This window comes from Sus scrofa, chromosome 7 (genome assembly GCF_054392235.1).
Source record: "Sus scrofa isolate SSC_HxYL_T2T_F1_AM1 chromosome 7, Sscrofa_HxYL_maternal_Yorkshire_Landrace_v2.0, whole genome shotgun sequence".
Classification (NCBI taxonomy): Eukaryota; Metazoa; Chordata; class Mammalia; order Artiodactyla; family Suidae; genus Sus; species Sus scrofa.
This window is the reverse complement of record NC_139389.1, coordinates 28,084,735-28,097,669: the sequence shown is the minus strand read 5'-3', so window position 1 is coordinate 28,097,669 and position 12,935 is coordinate 28,084,735. Positions and strand designations below refer to the sequence as shown.

The 12,935-nt window shown below is 55.0% G+C and overlaps 2 protein-coding genes across 12 annotated transcripts; one reads left to right on the top strand and one right to left on the bottom strand.

Moving 5' to 3' along the window:
- The first annotated feature begins 4 nt into the window (after nucleotides 1-4).
- Nucleotides 5-11,041, top strand: VWA7 (von Willebrand factor A domain containing 7). 10 transcript variants are annotated; one of them, XR_014809053.1, is made up of 17 exons: nucleotides 5-228; nucleotides 504-752; nucleotides 1,053-1,334; nucleotides 1,779-1,875; nucleotides 2,446-2,556; nucleotides 3,578-3,773; nucleotides 3,886-4,055; nucleotides 6,016-6,128; nucleotides 6,770-6,886; nucleotides 7,379-7,564; nucleotides 8,007-8,139; nucleotides 8,242-8,394; nucleotides 8,712-8,804; nucleotides 9,404-9,705; nucleotides 9,789-9,923; nucleotides 10,130-10,307; nucleotides 10,396-11,041. XR_014809053.1 is itself a non-coding variant. In XM_084966496.1 (17 exons), the coding sequence occupies exons 4-17, from the start codon at nucleotides 1,815-1,817 to the stop codon at nucleotides 10,567-10,569; spliced, it is 2,127 nt and encodes a 708-aa protein (XP_084822622.1). In that variant the 5' UTR covers nucleotides 5-228; nucleotides 657-752; nucleotides 1,053-1,334; nucleotides 1,779-1,814; the 3' UTR covers nucleotides 10,570-11,041.
- On the bottom strand, nucleotides 10,969-12,686 carry SAPCD1 (suppressor APC domain containing 1). 2 transcript variants are annotated; one of them, XR_014809860.1, is made up of 5 exons: nucleotides 12,540-12,686; nucleotides 12,159-12,294; nucleotides 11,564-11,659; nucleotides 11,390-11,479; nucleotides 10,969-11,302 (listed from the first exon to the last, which is right to left on the bottom strand). XR_014809860.1 is itself a non-coding variant. In XM_084967766.1 (5 exons), exons 1-5 carry the CDS (start codon nucleotides 12,651-12,653, stop codon nucleotides 11,207-11,209), a joined length of 537 nt encoding a protein of 178 aa, XP_084823892.1. In that variant the 5' UTR covers nucleotides 12,654-12,686; the 3' UTR covers nucleotides 10,969-11,206. The 2 variants fall into 2 exon arrangements, 1 of the variants encoding a protein (XP_084823892.1); XM_084967766.1 differs by having other exon boundaries at nucleotides 12,154-12,294.
- Between the last annotated feature and the right edge of the window lie 249 nt (nucleotides 12,687-12,935).

Here is a 12,935-nt window from a genome sequence, read left to right as displayed (position 1 = left end):
CTCCACTCACCTCCGCTGCACTGCAGCCGGCGGAGGGAGGACCGCCCTGGTGCTTGCTGGCTGCTGCTTGTGGCCTCAAGTGGAGGGGCCAGGGCCTGCCTGTCCAGCCCCCACCGTGCCGGGGCCTCCCTCCCCTCCACGGAGTGTAGCCTAGGTTAATTATAACTCTGACCTAAGTGCCCTGTGACGCCACGCCCCAGCGGCCCTTCCCGGAGACCCAGCAACCAGGTAGGGGAGAGGCCTGGAGAGGAGGCTTCCTGCGCAAGGTGGGGTCAGGCTGGGGCGGGAAGGGGGGCCTGGGGGAGGAGCCTCAGCCCCCTCCCCTGCAGGTGTAAGTCCCTATTGGTCCGATGGGCCCTCAGGTTTTCCGAATGAGGGGAGAGGGCGGGGAGGCCAGCTGGAGCAGATAAAGGGCCAAAGCAGGTGCCCACAGAGGCCAACAGGAAGCCCTGCCCTGGAGACGCTGCTGCTTCCTCCTCCCTTAAGGGCCCTCTGCCCCCCAGGTCCATGTCTCAGCCATGCTCCCTGCCGATGCACCCCTGTCCCACCTGGGCCCCCCAGCGCTGCTGCTACTGCAGCTGCTGCTGCCCCCCACGACTGCCTTCTTCCCCAACATCTGGAGCCTCCTGGCTGCCCCCGGCTCCATCACCCACCAGGACCTGACCGAGGAGGCGGCCCTCAACGTCACCCTGCAGCTCTTCCTGGAGCAGCCGCCCCCAGGTCGGCCCCCCCTTCGTCTCGAGGACTTCCTGGTGAGCACCCTTGTGTCTGGTCGCATCCCAGCCGGGTTCCCCTGTTCCCAGGGACCTTGAGGCCCCTGCTTGCCATGAGGAGGGACCCCCCTCCCTTTCTCACCACAGCAACAGTGCCCAGGGTCCTGGTCCTAAAATCAGATGTCTCCCTCCTTAGAAAAGCCCAGCGTTGCCCTCCCTTGCAGGGCCAGCACTCTGGGTTCCTCCCACACCCAGCTTCGAGCCAGAGCTGAGGATATGTGGGCAATGGGCCAACCCAGGGGGCTTTCCTGGAACCCCTGTCCCCCGCTTCTCTCCCAGGGCCGCACCCTCCTTGCCGACGACCTCTTTGCTGCCTACTTTGGCCCTGGGTTTCCTTCCCGGCGCTTCCGGGCAGCCTTAGGCGAGGTGTCTCGTGCCAATGCCGCCCAGGACTTCCTGCCGACTTCCAGGAACGACCCCAACCTGCACTTTGACGCTGAGCGCCTGGGCCAGGGACGCACACGCTTGGTGGGGGCTCTGCGGGAGACCGTGGTGGCAGCCGGAGCCCTGGACCACACCCTGGCCCGCCAGCGCCTCGGGGCCGCTCTTCATGCCTTGCAGGTGAGCACAGAGGTGGGGCAGTGGTGGTGGTGGGGTGTCTGTGCTTCCAGCCTTCCCATCTCCCCAGCGGCGCCTGCTTAGTCGTGCCTCCCCTACTCTAGATGGGGTTGGGCAGGCTCGCCGTGCCCTGGGGCTGTTCCCAGGTCCCCACCTCCAAACCCAGGGCTTCCTGGGGGAAGAGCCAGGAGGCCTTTGCAGCTGGAGCCAAGTGAGAGTAGGAGAGAACAGTGCTGAGAGAGGTGGGCCTGCTCCGGTGAGATGGGGAGAAATACTCCCACTTGGTAAAGCTTCTCCAGGCCAGGGAGAGGGCTGTGGAGGGGCTTAGGGGTCTGAAGGAGCCAAGGGTGGGAGGAGGCTTTGGGCGGGGCTGGGGGAGTGAGGCGTCTTGCCTGGAGACTGTGAGGACAGTGAGCCGAAGTCGTCTTCTTCCTTCCCTGGGACTAGGATTTCTACAGTCACAGCAACTGGGTGGAACTGGGGATGCAGCAGCCACACCCTCACCTCCTCTGGCCGAGGCAGGAGCTCCGGAGCCTGGCACAAGGTACAGCCCTGACCCTGCTGGTCGGGGGGACTCTGCAGAGCTACCTCCTCTCAGCCCAGCCAGCCAGTGTCACATCCTGAGGTCGCATAGGATGTGACATCACTTCATCTTGGAACAACCTGTGAGGTCCCTCCGATCAGCCAAGGACCAGGTCTGCAGACCTCAGGGAGTTCTCTGGCTTTCACGCAGCTTCTTCCCCAGCTGGACCACATGGCACTTCCTCTGGTTCCCCTCATCCTTCAGACTGAACTAGGTCCTGGAAGCTGCCTCTTGTCTGTTACAAGTTCACTTCCAGTCCACAGCTCACAGAGGGCGCACTCCCCATAGGATGGGTCCCCACACTTCTGGATTTTCTAGCATAGTCTCAGTCTCAAATACTAACTGAGTCTCATTGCCAGCCCAGGAACTCCAGGTTTTAGCTCAGAGCCTAGCACGGCACCTATGAGGGGTACCTAAGGGCTTTCTCCTTGTTCCACTTGGGCAGAAAAGCTGCAGATGTTTTGGGTGGACAGGGATAAAGGTGAGGGGCCGCAGAATCTTGGGTACCAGACCTCTGCCGTCTCTTCCCAGTGGACGATCCCACCTGCTCCGACTGTGAGGAGCTGAGCTGCCCTGGGAACTTGCTGGGCGTCACACTCCTCACCTCTGGCTACTTCGGAACGCATCCCTCCAAACCACCAGGTACCAGACAGGAAAGCCCCCAGAAGGAAGGGGAGAAAGTCACTTCCTTTCCCCAACCCTCTCCCCAGGGACTTCAGTCCTGTAGGCCCTTGTCCTCTTTCCTGTGGCATCATGTCTGGGAAGAAGGACAGGAGGTGGGGATGTGGGTGGGCAGGTGGAGGAAGGCCCACTGGGGCGCCGTGATTGTTGGGGTTGGGGAGCAGCTTCTTACTCAGCTGATAAGACTTGTCAATCACATGAGGGCAGCTGTGAGGGACTGACTGGAGGGATGGGGGGGGGAATCTGCCACGTGCTGCGGTGACGAACCACTCCAGATGCACTCCACAGCTGCCCTCTGTAAAATGTCATAGTTTCTTCCTGATCCTCTGCTGAGGAGTGAGAGGGTCAGGCCAGGACAGAAAGGGCCTAATTTTCTTAGGAGGCAATGTTTTTTGTTTTTGTTTTTTAACTAAAATTAATTTTTAAAAAATTTTATTTTTTATTTTTTGTCTTTTCTAGGGCTGCTCCTGCGGCATATGGAGGTTCCCAGGCTAGGGGTCTCACTGAAGCTATAGCCACCGGCCTACGCCAGAGCCACAGCAATTCGGGATCTGAACCGCGTCTGCAATCCACACCACAGCTCACGGCAACGCCGGATCCTTAACCCACTGAGCAAGGGCAGCGATCGAACCTGCAACCTTGTTCCTAGTTGGATTCGTTAACCACTGCGACACGACAGGAACTCCTAAAATTAAGTTTTTAATTAAAATTTTAAAAAAATAGGCTGCACCTGCAGCATATGGAGGTTCCCAGGCTAGGTGTCGAAATGCAGCTGCTGACCTATACCACAGCAATACCACTTCTGAGCCAGTCTGCAACCTATGCTGCAGCTCACAGCAATGCTGAATCCTTAACCCACTGAGCAAGGTCAGGGATCGAACTTGCATCCTCATGGATACTAGTCAGGGTCTTAACCTGCTGAGCCACAACGGGCAGGGGGTTTTTTTTACCTCCACCCTCCAGATCCCTTTCCCCACCCCAGGGAAATGTAGCCATGGGGGCCATTTTGACCAGAGCAGCTCCCAGCCGCCACGGGGAGGCATCAACAAGGATAGCACATCCCCAGGCTTCTCCCCCCACCACATGCTGCACCTCCAGGCTGCAAAACTGGCCCTTCTGGCCTCCATCCAGGCCTTCAGCCTCCTACGAAACCGCCTGGGAGACAGGGGTTTCTCCAGGTGAGTGGTCCCCTGGAGACGGGTTCTTTTATAGGCAGGTGCCCCAGAGCTGAGAAACCAGGGGATGGGGACAGTGTACAGACCCTTCACTGTATCCCTGGCCTGCTTCCAGGCTGCTGGACATCACCCCAGCCTCCAGCCTGAGCTTCGTCCTGGATACCACAGGCAGTATGGGTGAGGAGATCAACGCTGCCAAAATCCAGGCTCGCCACATAGTGGAGCAGCGGCGGGGCAGCCCCATGGAGCCCTCCCACTATGTCCTGGTGCCTTTCCACGACCCAGGTAACTGTGTTCTGGCCGGGATAGTGCAGGGAAGTCCAGGGCAGGGGTAAATGCCACTGGTAGGGAAGCGAGCCTCATGGCTTCCCTTCCATAATAAAATGGAGGCCCTTCTGTGGTCCTGAGAGGAGCTTTACAGGTACCTATGTGCCTGTAGGAAATAATCAGCCACTTCTTCCACTGTTTCCTAAATGACAGCATTTTCCATATTAATAATGATGATATGTGCTTAGGCAGGTGGCCTCTGCTTTCTTAGGCTTCTATTCTAATAAGTCATTTTCAGTTCTCTCCATTTCCTATAGAGTTGGGATGAAGACAGAGGGGAGGGTGGGTCCAGGCCTCTGTGAAAATGTCCAGGACAGTTAGTTCATCACATTCCTTTCCCCACTGAATTAGAAATCAGACCCCAAGTCTTACTGTGTGTCCTTAGGCTGATGGTTTAACTTCTCTTTCCTCATTTCGTCATCCATAAAATGGGTCAGTACTTGCCTTTTCCTGTCTATCTTCCGGGGTTGAAATGATCACCAAAAAAAATGTGGACTGAGAATTGCCCAAGAGCAGACTTTGAGTCTGATCTGCCTGTGTGTGTGTGTGTGTGTGTGTGTGTGTGTGTGTATATGTATATGTATACACATGTGTATATATATATATGTGCATATATGAACGTGTGTGTGTATGTGTGTATTTGTCTTTTTAGGGCCACACCCTCAGAATATAGAAGTTCCCAAGCTCGGGGTCAAATAAGAATTATAGCTGCTGGCCTACACCATAGCCACAGCAATGCCCAATCCAAGCCATGTCTGTGACCTACACTACAGCTCACGGCAAACCTGGATCCTTAACCCACTGAGTGAGGCCAGGGATGGAACCTGTGTCCTCATGGATCCTAGTATGATTTGTTTCCACTGAGCCACGATGGGAACTGGAAATGCCAATGTTTTATGTTTTTTGTTTTCAATTGCAGTGTAGTTGATTTACAATGTTTCAGATGTACAGCAAAGTGATTCCCTTATATATATGTGTGTATATATATGTACACACATATATAAATTCTTTAGATTCTTTTTGTTTTGGTTTTTACAAGATATTGAGTATAGTTCCCTGTGCTATACAGTAGGTCCATGTTGTGTATCTGTTTTATATGTACTACTGTGTATCTGTCAATCCCAGTCTCCTAATTTATCCCTCCCTGCCCCTTTCCTCTTTGGCAACTCCAACTTTTTTTTCCTCTGTTGGTGAGTCTATTTCTGTCCTATAAATAAGCTCATTTGTATTATTTTTTAATATTTATTTGGCCATGCCCATGGCATGTGGAAGTTCCCAGGCCAAGGATCAAACCCCCACCATGGCAGCAACCCAAACTGATACAGTGACAATACCACATCCTCAACTCCTGCACCACAAGTGAACTCCCCTAGTTGGTTTTTGTTTTTGTTTTTTGTCTTTTTAGGGCCACACCCGTGACGTATGGAGGTTCCCAGGCTAGAGGGTCAAATCGGAGCTGCAGCTGCCGGCCTACACCACAGGAACAGCAATGTGGGATCCAAGCCGCATCTTCGATCTACATCGCAACTCATGGCAACGCTGGATCCTTAACCCACTGAGCCAGGCCAGGGATCAAACCGGTATTCTCATGGATCCTAGTCAGGTTCATTAACCACTGAGCCACAACAGGAACTCCTCCCCTAGTTGTTTTTGATGCTTATGCATATACCCAAAAAAGCGAACTCAGGGCCATAGAAGTACCACCAGCTTGTGAGGAAGTGATGTCCGCTTCCCCCCAGAGGTACCTGGTCCCTGCCTTGTCTTGCCCTGTCCATATAAACATAAGGGAGTATTGTTATCTCAACACTTGAACACCTGAGGAACACAGCGGGCCTCTTGACAACGGGGGAGTTGGCCCTCGGTGGGAGTGGGGAGAGCCTTGTCCTCACTCATCTCACCCTCCTTTCTTCTTCCTCAGGCTTTGGCCCTGTGTTTATCACCAGTGACCCTGACAGCTTCTGGCAACAACTCAATGAGATACACGCCTTGGGAGGTGGAGACGAGCCCGAGATGTGCTTGTCAGCCCTGGAGGTCTGCCCTCTTCCCCCCTTCCCTTCTTCTCCTCCCCTTTCCAGGACCCACAAGCAAGGGAACTAGAGCTTCCCTGGGACACCCCCTGCCCCCTGGCCCCCGGCCCATTTCAGAGCCTAGTGCCACTGGCTTCACTCCAGATTCCAGGGCTATATTGTCTTCTACTCTGCCCTCCCTGGCTTTACCCATTTCTCTGCTGCTGCTTTTTTTTTTTTTTTTTTTCTTACCTATGGCAGGTAGAAGTTCCAGGGCCAGGGTTTGAATCCACATCACAGCAGCAACCTAAGCCACTGACAAAGCCTGATCCTTAACCCACTGCACCACAAGAGAACTCTGTGCCGTCATTTTTTTCTTTTCTTTTTTGTCTTTTTAGGGCTGCACCACACCATATGGAAGTTCCCAGGCTAGGGGTTGCATCAGAGCTGTAGCCGCCGGCCTACACCACAGCCACAGCAATATCAGATCTGAGCCACATCTGTGACCTACACCACAGCTCGCGGCAACTTCAGATCCTCAACCCACTGAGCAAGGCCAGGAATTAAACCTGCGTCCTCATGGATACCGGTCAGATCTGTGTCTGCTGAACCGTGATAAGAACTCCCCTTGCCATTTTTTAAAACCAGTCTTTTCCTCCCTGACAGCTGGCCCTGCTCCACACACCTCCGCTCTCAGACATCTTCGTCTTCACTGACGCCTCCCCCAAGGATGCCTATCTCACCAATCGGGTGGAATCCCTGACTCGGGAGCGGCGTTGCAGAGTAAGCAGAACTGGTGGGAGACTCAGTGTTAGCCACCCAGGGATGCGAGAAACACTGGGACAACCAACACTCTCACAACAAGTGTCACACCCACAGTGTGGTGGTTAAACCAGCCTTGGTTTGGCGGGAAGAAGTGGACCATGAGCAAACCACTTCCGGATCCCTTTAACAATGCTAAAGAGTGGGAGGCCCCACCCTTAATGACGCTGAGTTCATATTTGAACCTACCGCACTAAACCATTTGAAGAACTGGAGATCTGGTTGCCAACAGTCCCCTATGTGGATGACCTATGGTGACAGTTATGGGGGTGGCAATGTCTTCACTGAAGGCTGGGGGTTGTGCCACTGGGAGACCCTGCTGTAGCAGCCAGAGGGTAGACAGAATTTCTCACCAATCTTTAGCTCTGTAGAAAGCTTGAGCACAGGAGGTCCTCGTTTACAGCGGTAGATGGCGCTGTCAACCTCAACTCCTGGCCTCTCTTCTGGGCACAGGTCACATTCCTGGTGACTGAAGATCCATCTCGGGTTCGGGGCCGAGCTCGGCGTGAGGTCTTGTCCCCTCTGCGTTTTGAGCCATATGAAGCGGTGGCCCTGGCCTCGGGTGGAGAAGTGATCTTCACCAAAGACCAGTACATTCAGGATGTGGCAGCCATTGTTGGGGACAGCATAGCTGACCTGGTAAGTGTGGGGCCAGAGGGACCACTGCGCTCAACTCAGAACTAAAGGGAGGTGTGACACCGCATTTCTTTGCCAGGATGCCATTCTAGGCTAAAGGGTGGGAAAGGAAGTTTCTCTCCCTCTGAGATCCAAGGCTACCCACCTTCTACGCTGCTCCTTCCATGTCAATACTACCCTCTCCCCAGCTTTGGCCTCCAGTGTTCTGTCCTCATGGCTACCCCAGGAAGTTCTGCCATCTTTTAAGGGGGGAAAGACGTAGTTGCCTCGTCCCAACAACTCCCTGGCCTCCAACTTTGTCACTGACTGTAGTTTCATCCTTGGTCTTTCCTCTCACCGGGTTCCCTTCTCCACGTGTTACTTAGTTTTTTCTGTCCGTGCCTTTTCTTCCTACCTCATTTCATGCCTTGTCATCTCCCACATTTTTTTGCTCCTGCCCCTCAAGGTGACCCTTCCCCTGGAGCCTCCTATTGTGGTGCCTGAGAGGCCACTGGTGTTCAATGTGGATGGGCTGCTCCAGAGGGTCACAGTCCGGATCCACGGCGAGGTCAGCAGCTTCTGGATCAGAAACCCTGCAGGTAGCTCCATGCGTGTCTCAAGGCAGAGGAAAAATGGAGACTGGAGAATGAGGGGTAGTGGAATTCTCATGTGACAATCTCTTGTCCCCAACACCCACCCAGGAGTCTCCCAGGGTCAGGACGAAGGTGAGGGGCCTCTAGGTCACACTCGCCACTTTGGGCAGTTCTGGATAGTGACCATGAATGACCCTCTGCAGACAGGAACCTGGGAGATCCAGGTCACAGCCAACGGCACCCCTCGTGTAAGAGTGCAAGGTAAGGGAGTTCCCGTTGTGGCTCAGCAGTAACGAACCCGACTAGTATCCATGAAGATGTGAGTTTGATCCCTGGCCTCACTCAGTGAGTTAGGGGTCCGGTTTTGGCTGTGGCTGTAGTGTCGGGGTGGCTGCTGCTCCTGATCCGACCTCTAGCCTGGGAACTTACATATGCAGCCATCAAAAGGAAAAACCCAGTAGTGAAAGGTAAGGAGGGAGGGAGCTCTTCATAGGAAAGGAGGAGGAGACTGCAGAGCCCGAGAGCAATTCAGTCACATTCCTCTTGGGAGTATCTCTGACTGCTTTGACGCCCCGCAGCCCAGACCTCCCTGGACTTCCTCTTCCACTTCGGGATCCCCGTGGAGGATGGACCCCACCCTGGCCTCTACCCCCTGACTCAACCGGTTACAGGTACATCTATCCCCACCCCTATCTTTTTTTTTTTTTTTCTTTTTCTTTTTCTCTTTTCTAGGGCCGCTCCTGCAGCATATGGATGTTCCCAGGCTAGGGGTCGAATCGGAGCTGTAGCCACCAGCTTACACCACAGCCACAGCAACTCGGGATCTGAGCCGCGTCTGTAACCTACACCACAGCTCATGGCAATGCTGGATCCTTAACCCACTGAGCAAGGCCAGGGATGGAACCCACAACCTCATGGTTCCTAGTCAGATTCGTTAACCACTGAGCCACGATTGGAACTCCCTCCCCACCCCTATCTTGTTCATTATGTATGTACTTTTTATTGAGTTATAACAAGTATTTAAGAAGGTGCACTAAACTCTATATAACACACTCATGTAACCGTCACTCAGTTCGGCTATATCGGCTATAGAGTATTTCTAGGCTCCCAGAACTCCCTCCTCGCCCTCCCCATCGCCACCCCTAAAGGTAACCCCTTTTCCCCATCCATGGTCCCCAGAGCTAAGCCCTGCTCAAAGCTGTTCATTCTTTTCTTCCTGTCTCCAAATCTCAGGCAGATCCCTGTTCCCTCTTCCGCTTCCCTGTCCCAGGTCTCCAGACCCAGCTGCTGGTAGAAGTGACAGGGCTTGGTTCGAGAGGAAACCCTGGAGATCCTCTCCCGCGTTTCTCCCACGTCGTCCTTCGAGGGGTCCTGCAGGGTGAGGAGCTGGGTCGGGTGCCTTTGGAGCCGATGGGACCCCAGGAACGAGGTCTCCTCACTGCTTCGCTACCACCCACGCTCCTGGCCACCTCGGGACCCTTCTCTCTGGAGCTGATTGGCCAGGATGGAGCAGGGCAGGGCCTGCACCGGGCAGCCCCCCAGCCCTGTGCTGTAGTTCCTGTCTTTCTGGAGGTGAGCCGCCTGGGGAAGGCACGGCTGGGGCTGGAGAGAACAGGCTCTGCCCCTCCCCTGACCCACCCTCCTTCGCAGCTCAGTGGTCCCCCGGGTTTCCTGGCGCCGGGCACCAAGGCCCCACTCACGCTTCGCATCGCCAGCTTCTCGGGCCCTCAGGATCTCGATCTTAGGACATCCGTCAACCCCAGCTTCGCTCTCAGCTCCAACATCTCCAGGTGCAATCCCTGAATCCTCCCGCTCCTTTCTGGTCCCATCTTTTTATTCCCCAGGCATGAGCTACAGGGCGCTCTTTAAGCTTGGCTGCTGGCCCTGCCCTTTGGGATTGGCGCTCAGACTCCTCACTCCCCTCCCCACCTGCTCTCGGCTCCGCCCCTTGCTCTCGGGTAGCCAGAGCCTGAGGCTTCAGCGGGAACCTTTCCAGGGTTCACCTGGAACCGAATGAGTCGGCCTGGGGGCATCTGTGGCTGGAGGTCCCAGACTCTGCCACCCCGGACTCCATGGTGATGGTGACTGTGACGGCGACGACAGATGGAGAAGCCAGCACAGCACCCCCGACCCATGCCTTCCTCCGGCTCCTGGTGCTGGCCCCCGCTCCACAGGTGAGGTGGCCCCACTTCCCGCTGCAAGATAGGCACCATAAGGATGGGCGGTGCAGCCACCCTGCCAGCCTCTCCCTCTTCTCCCCAGGACCAGCTCCCTGCCCCGGTCCACTCGACTGGCCTTGTCCTCACCACTGCCGGCCCTGTCTTTCATCCTTCAGTTTTGGAGACTCTGAGCAGGGCTGGAGGAGGGTTGGTAGGCACTCCCTGGTGGGGCACAGTTGCAGGGGTGCTACTTCTGCTAGGCCTGGCCTTCTGGTGACACAGCAGCCCCCAGAGGGCTGGGACTCCAGCATGATTTGCCATCTTGCCCCACTGGTGAGAGGATAACATGGGCCTTAGGACCCTGCTCTCCCAGGTGGGATGGAGGTTTCCCTTTTCATGCACCTGTCCCTTCTCTTTCTCACTAAAATTGGGACATAAGACAATGGATTTTCCCACAATGCACTTTCCCTAACCCTTGTGGGAACGAAACCAAACTCATTTTTGGAGAAAGCTGCTTCCTGTTTCTCTGTAGCATCCTTATTCCACTACTATTCATGCTCCCCCAAGCTCAGGTAGAGGGGAAGAGATGTGGGGCAGAGACTAAGACTGGGAGTGGGGGGGAGGGTACCCCACCTCCTACCAGAAAGTATTATTTATAGAATTGTTTTAACTGAAATTCTGGAGACGCTTCTATTTTATTTTTGTATTTAAAGTCAAAGGATAATGTCAATAAACATGTCTTCTACTCAGAGGGAGTTCAAAGAAAGATCACTTATGCACAGCACATAGGGAAGAGTGAGTACAGTACCAAAAAGATAAAGCAGAAGTTTTCAGGAGCAGAGAAGAACCTTTACACCAGGATGTTTGGGGATTCTGACTCAGCCTTGCTGGCACAGCTGAAGGGTGTGGAGACCTTAGACATGGGTAGGACCCCTCTGTCCACTGGGGCAGCCCGGCTGAGCCATCGCTCCCTTTGGCTGAATGACTTCTTTCTGCTGCCTTGACCCCTCCTGGAGGAGAGAGACAGCCTGGGTGTCTGTGCTCCGCCCTCAGTGAGGGCCAGGGCTTCCACCGTTGCCCCCTGCTCTACAGCTTACCTGTTGCCGCCACAAGTTCTGCTTCCTTGGTGTTTCCTCCCAGTCCTGGGTGTCACAGGAACTAGCTTTGTTCAAGGGATGTGGCGAGAACTGGGGGGAAATTCGCTGTTTTGTTAGACCAGTGCAGTGCTGCCCCCGCTCCCCAAAAGTCTAAACTGAAAACAATCAACTCACCTTCCCCTGAATCAGATTCTGCAAACAGATGTTCACCTTTTGAATCTGGGCTAACTGGGGGCCACCAGCCTCTGACTGTAAATCTGTTAGAAAATTCTAAAGGAGGAATTGAAGGCGGACAACACGGTGAAGGCTGGAGTTCCATCTGCCCCCTTCTATCACCACAGGTCATTCCTCTCCTCCATCCAGATCCCCTCATCCCAGTTCCCCCCCAGGCAGGTGGGAAATCTAATACTCTCCATGCCATCTCTTTAAAAGTCCGGTTCCTCCCCCCGCCTCAAAGAGCACGGTACCCTCTTTCTCTATTCTTTATGGATCCTCCCTGTCCATCCCTGACTTGTTGGAACAATCCAGGCCACTCCCCCATCTCCATGGAGTGATCCCAGTCATGTCCCTCTGAATGGAATGCAGACCAGCCTCCTCTAGGCCCAGCAATGAACCCCAACCTAACCCTTGGTGGCATCCTGTCATTTCAATGCTGCTTCCAATTCATGATCCCTGTCCATTAACTCTTGCCTTTCCAGGATGGTGTCAGGCTGCACCCACATACCCCTGCCCCCCCCGCTACACACCATGGGTCAGCCCCGTACCTCACCAAGGGCACCCAGATGCAGCTGCTGTTGCTGGGCCTCCCTCAGACAGCCCTCATACCAGGCCTGGCTGTGCTCCAGCAGCTCCAGCCCCTGCCACAGGGCATCCTGCTCCCGCTCCAGAGCTTGCATCCTCTGCAGCTGAAAAAGGCAAGAAGCAGAGGCTGACTTACTCCACAGCAGAGCTCTGGACCACACGGGGCCCTTACTCTTAACCCCTGGTTAGGGTCTGGTCACTGAGTGTGAGCCCCGGACTGGCCACTGAGGACCCGAAGGGCAAGGGGAAGCAAGGGGTACTTTGTGAGTCCTCAAAATTGGGTGGAAATGCAGGACACTGATCTAGGGAGAGGAGCTTCCCCAGGACCTCTTGCGGGACCGATACTCACCCAGAGGAAGAAGCTCCTGGCTCCTGGCTCTTGGCGGCTCGTCTCCAGAGGCAACAGCAGAACCGTGTAGGGGACCTGCACCAGGGGCAGCCTGCCAGGCCCCCGGCTCCCCATGGCTCTGAGGTGGCAAGGGTGGAGCCACGCCCCCTGGTGCAGGCCGGTCCCTCCCCTTCCCCCAGCCTCACACAGTCCTGCCTAGTCTTTCAGCCTCTCAGAGCCCTTCCTGCTGTGTCTGAGGCTGAGTTGTTCCTACTTTGGTGAGGGAAGGAACTCCTTCTTTGGGCCCCTTCTTCCCTCTCATCTGTTTGCGTGGGGTCTGTTGAAGGGGCTGGTTCTCATGGAGTCTGTCTGCGTGGAACCCAAGGGTCTCCAGCAGAGATACTAATATATATATTA

Excerpts from the sequence above, each read along its gene's own strand:
- VWA7 (XM_084966495.1), top strand. The coding sequence starts at position 519 with ATGCTCCCTGCCGATGCACCCCTGTCCCACCTGGGCCCCCCAGCGCTG. Across the intron at positions 2,557-3,577 it reads GCATCCCTCCAAACCACCAG|GGAAATGTAGCCATGGGGGC; the intron begins GTACCAGACAGG and ends TCCCCACCCCAG. Across the intron at positions 9,924-10,129 it reads CTCAGCTCCAACATCTCCAG|GGTTCACCTGGAACCGAATG; the intron begins GTGCAATCCCTG and ends GAACCTTTCCAG.
- SAPCD1 (XM_084967766.1), bottom strand. The coding sequence starts at position 12,653 with ATGGGGAGCCGGGGGCCTGGCAGGCTGCCCCTGGTGCAGGTCCCCTAC. Across the intron at positions 11,660-12,153 it reads ATCTGGGTGCCCTTGGTGAG|AATTTTCTAACAGATTTACA; the intron begins GTACGGGGCTGA and ends TTCCTCCTTTAG. Across the intron at positions 11,480-11,563 it reads AGAATCTGATTCAGGGGAAG|TTCTCGCCACATCCCTTGAA; the intron begins GTGAGTTGATTG and ends ATTTCCCCCCAG.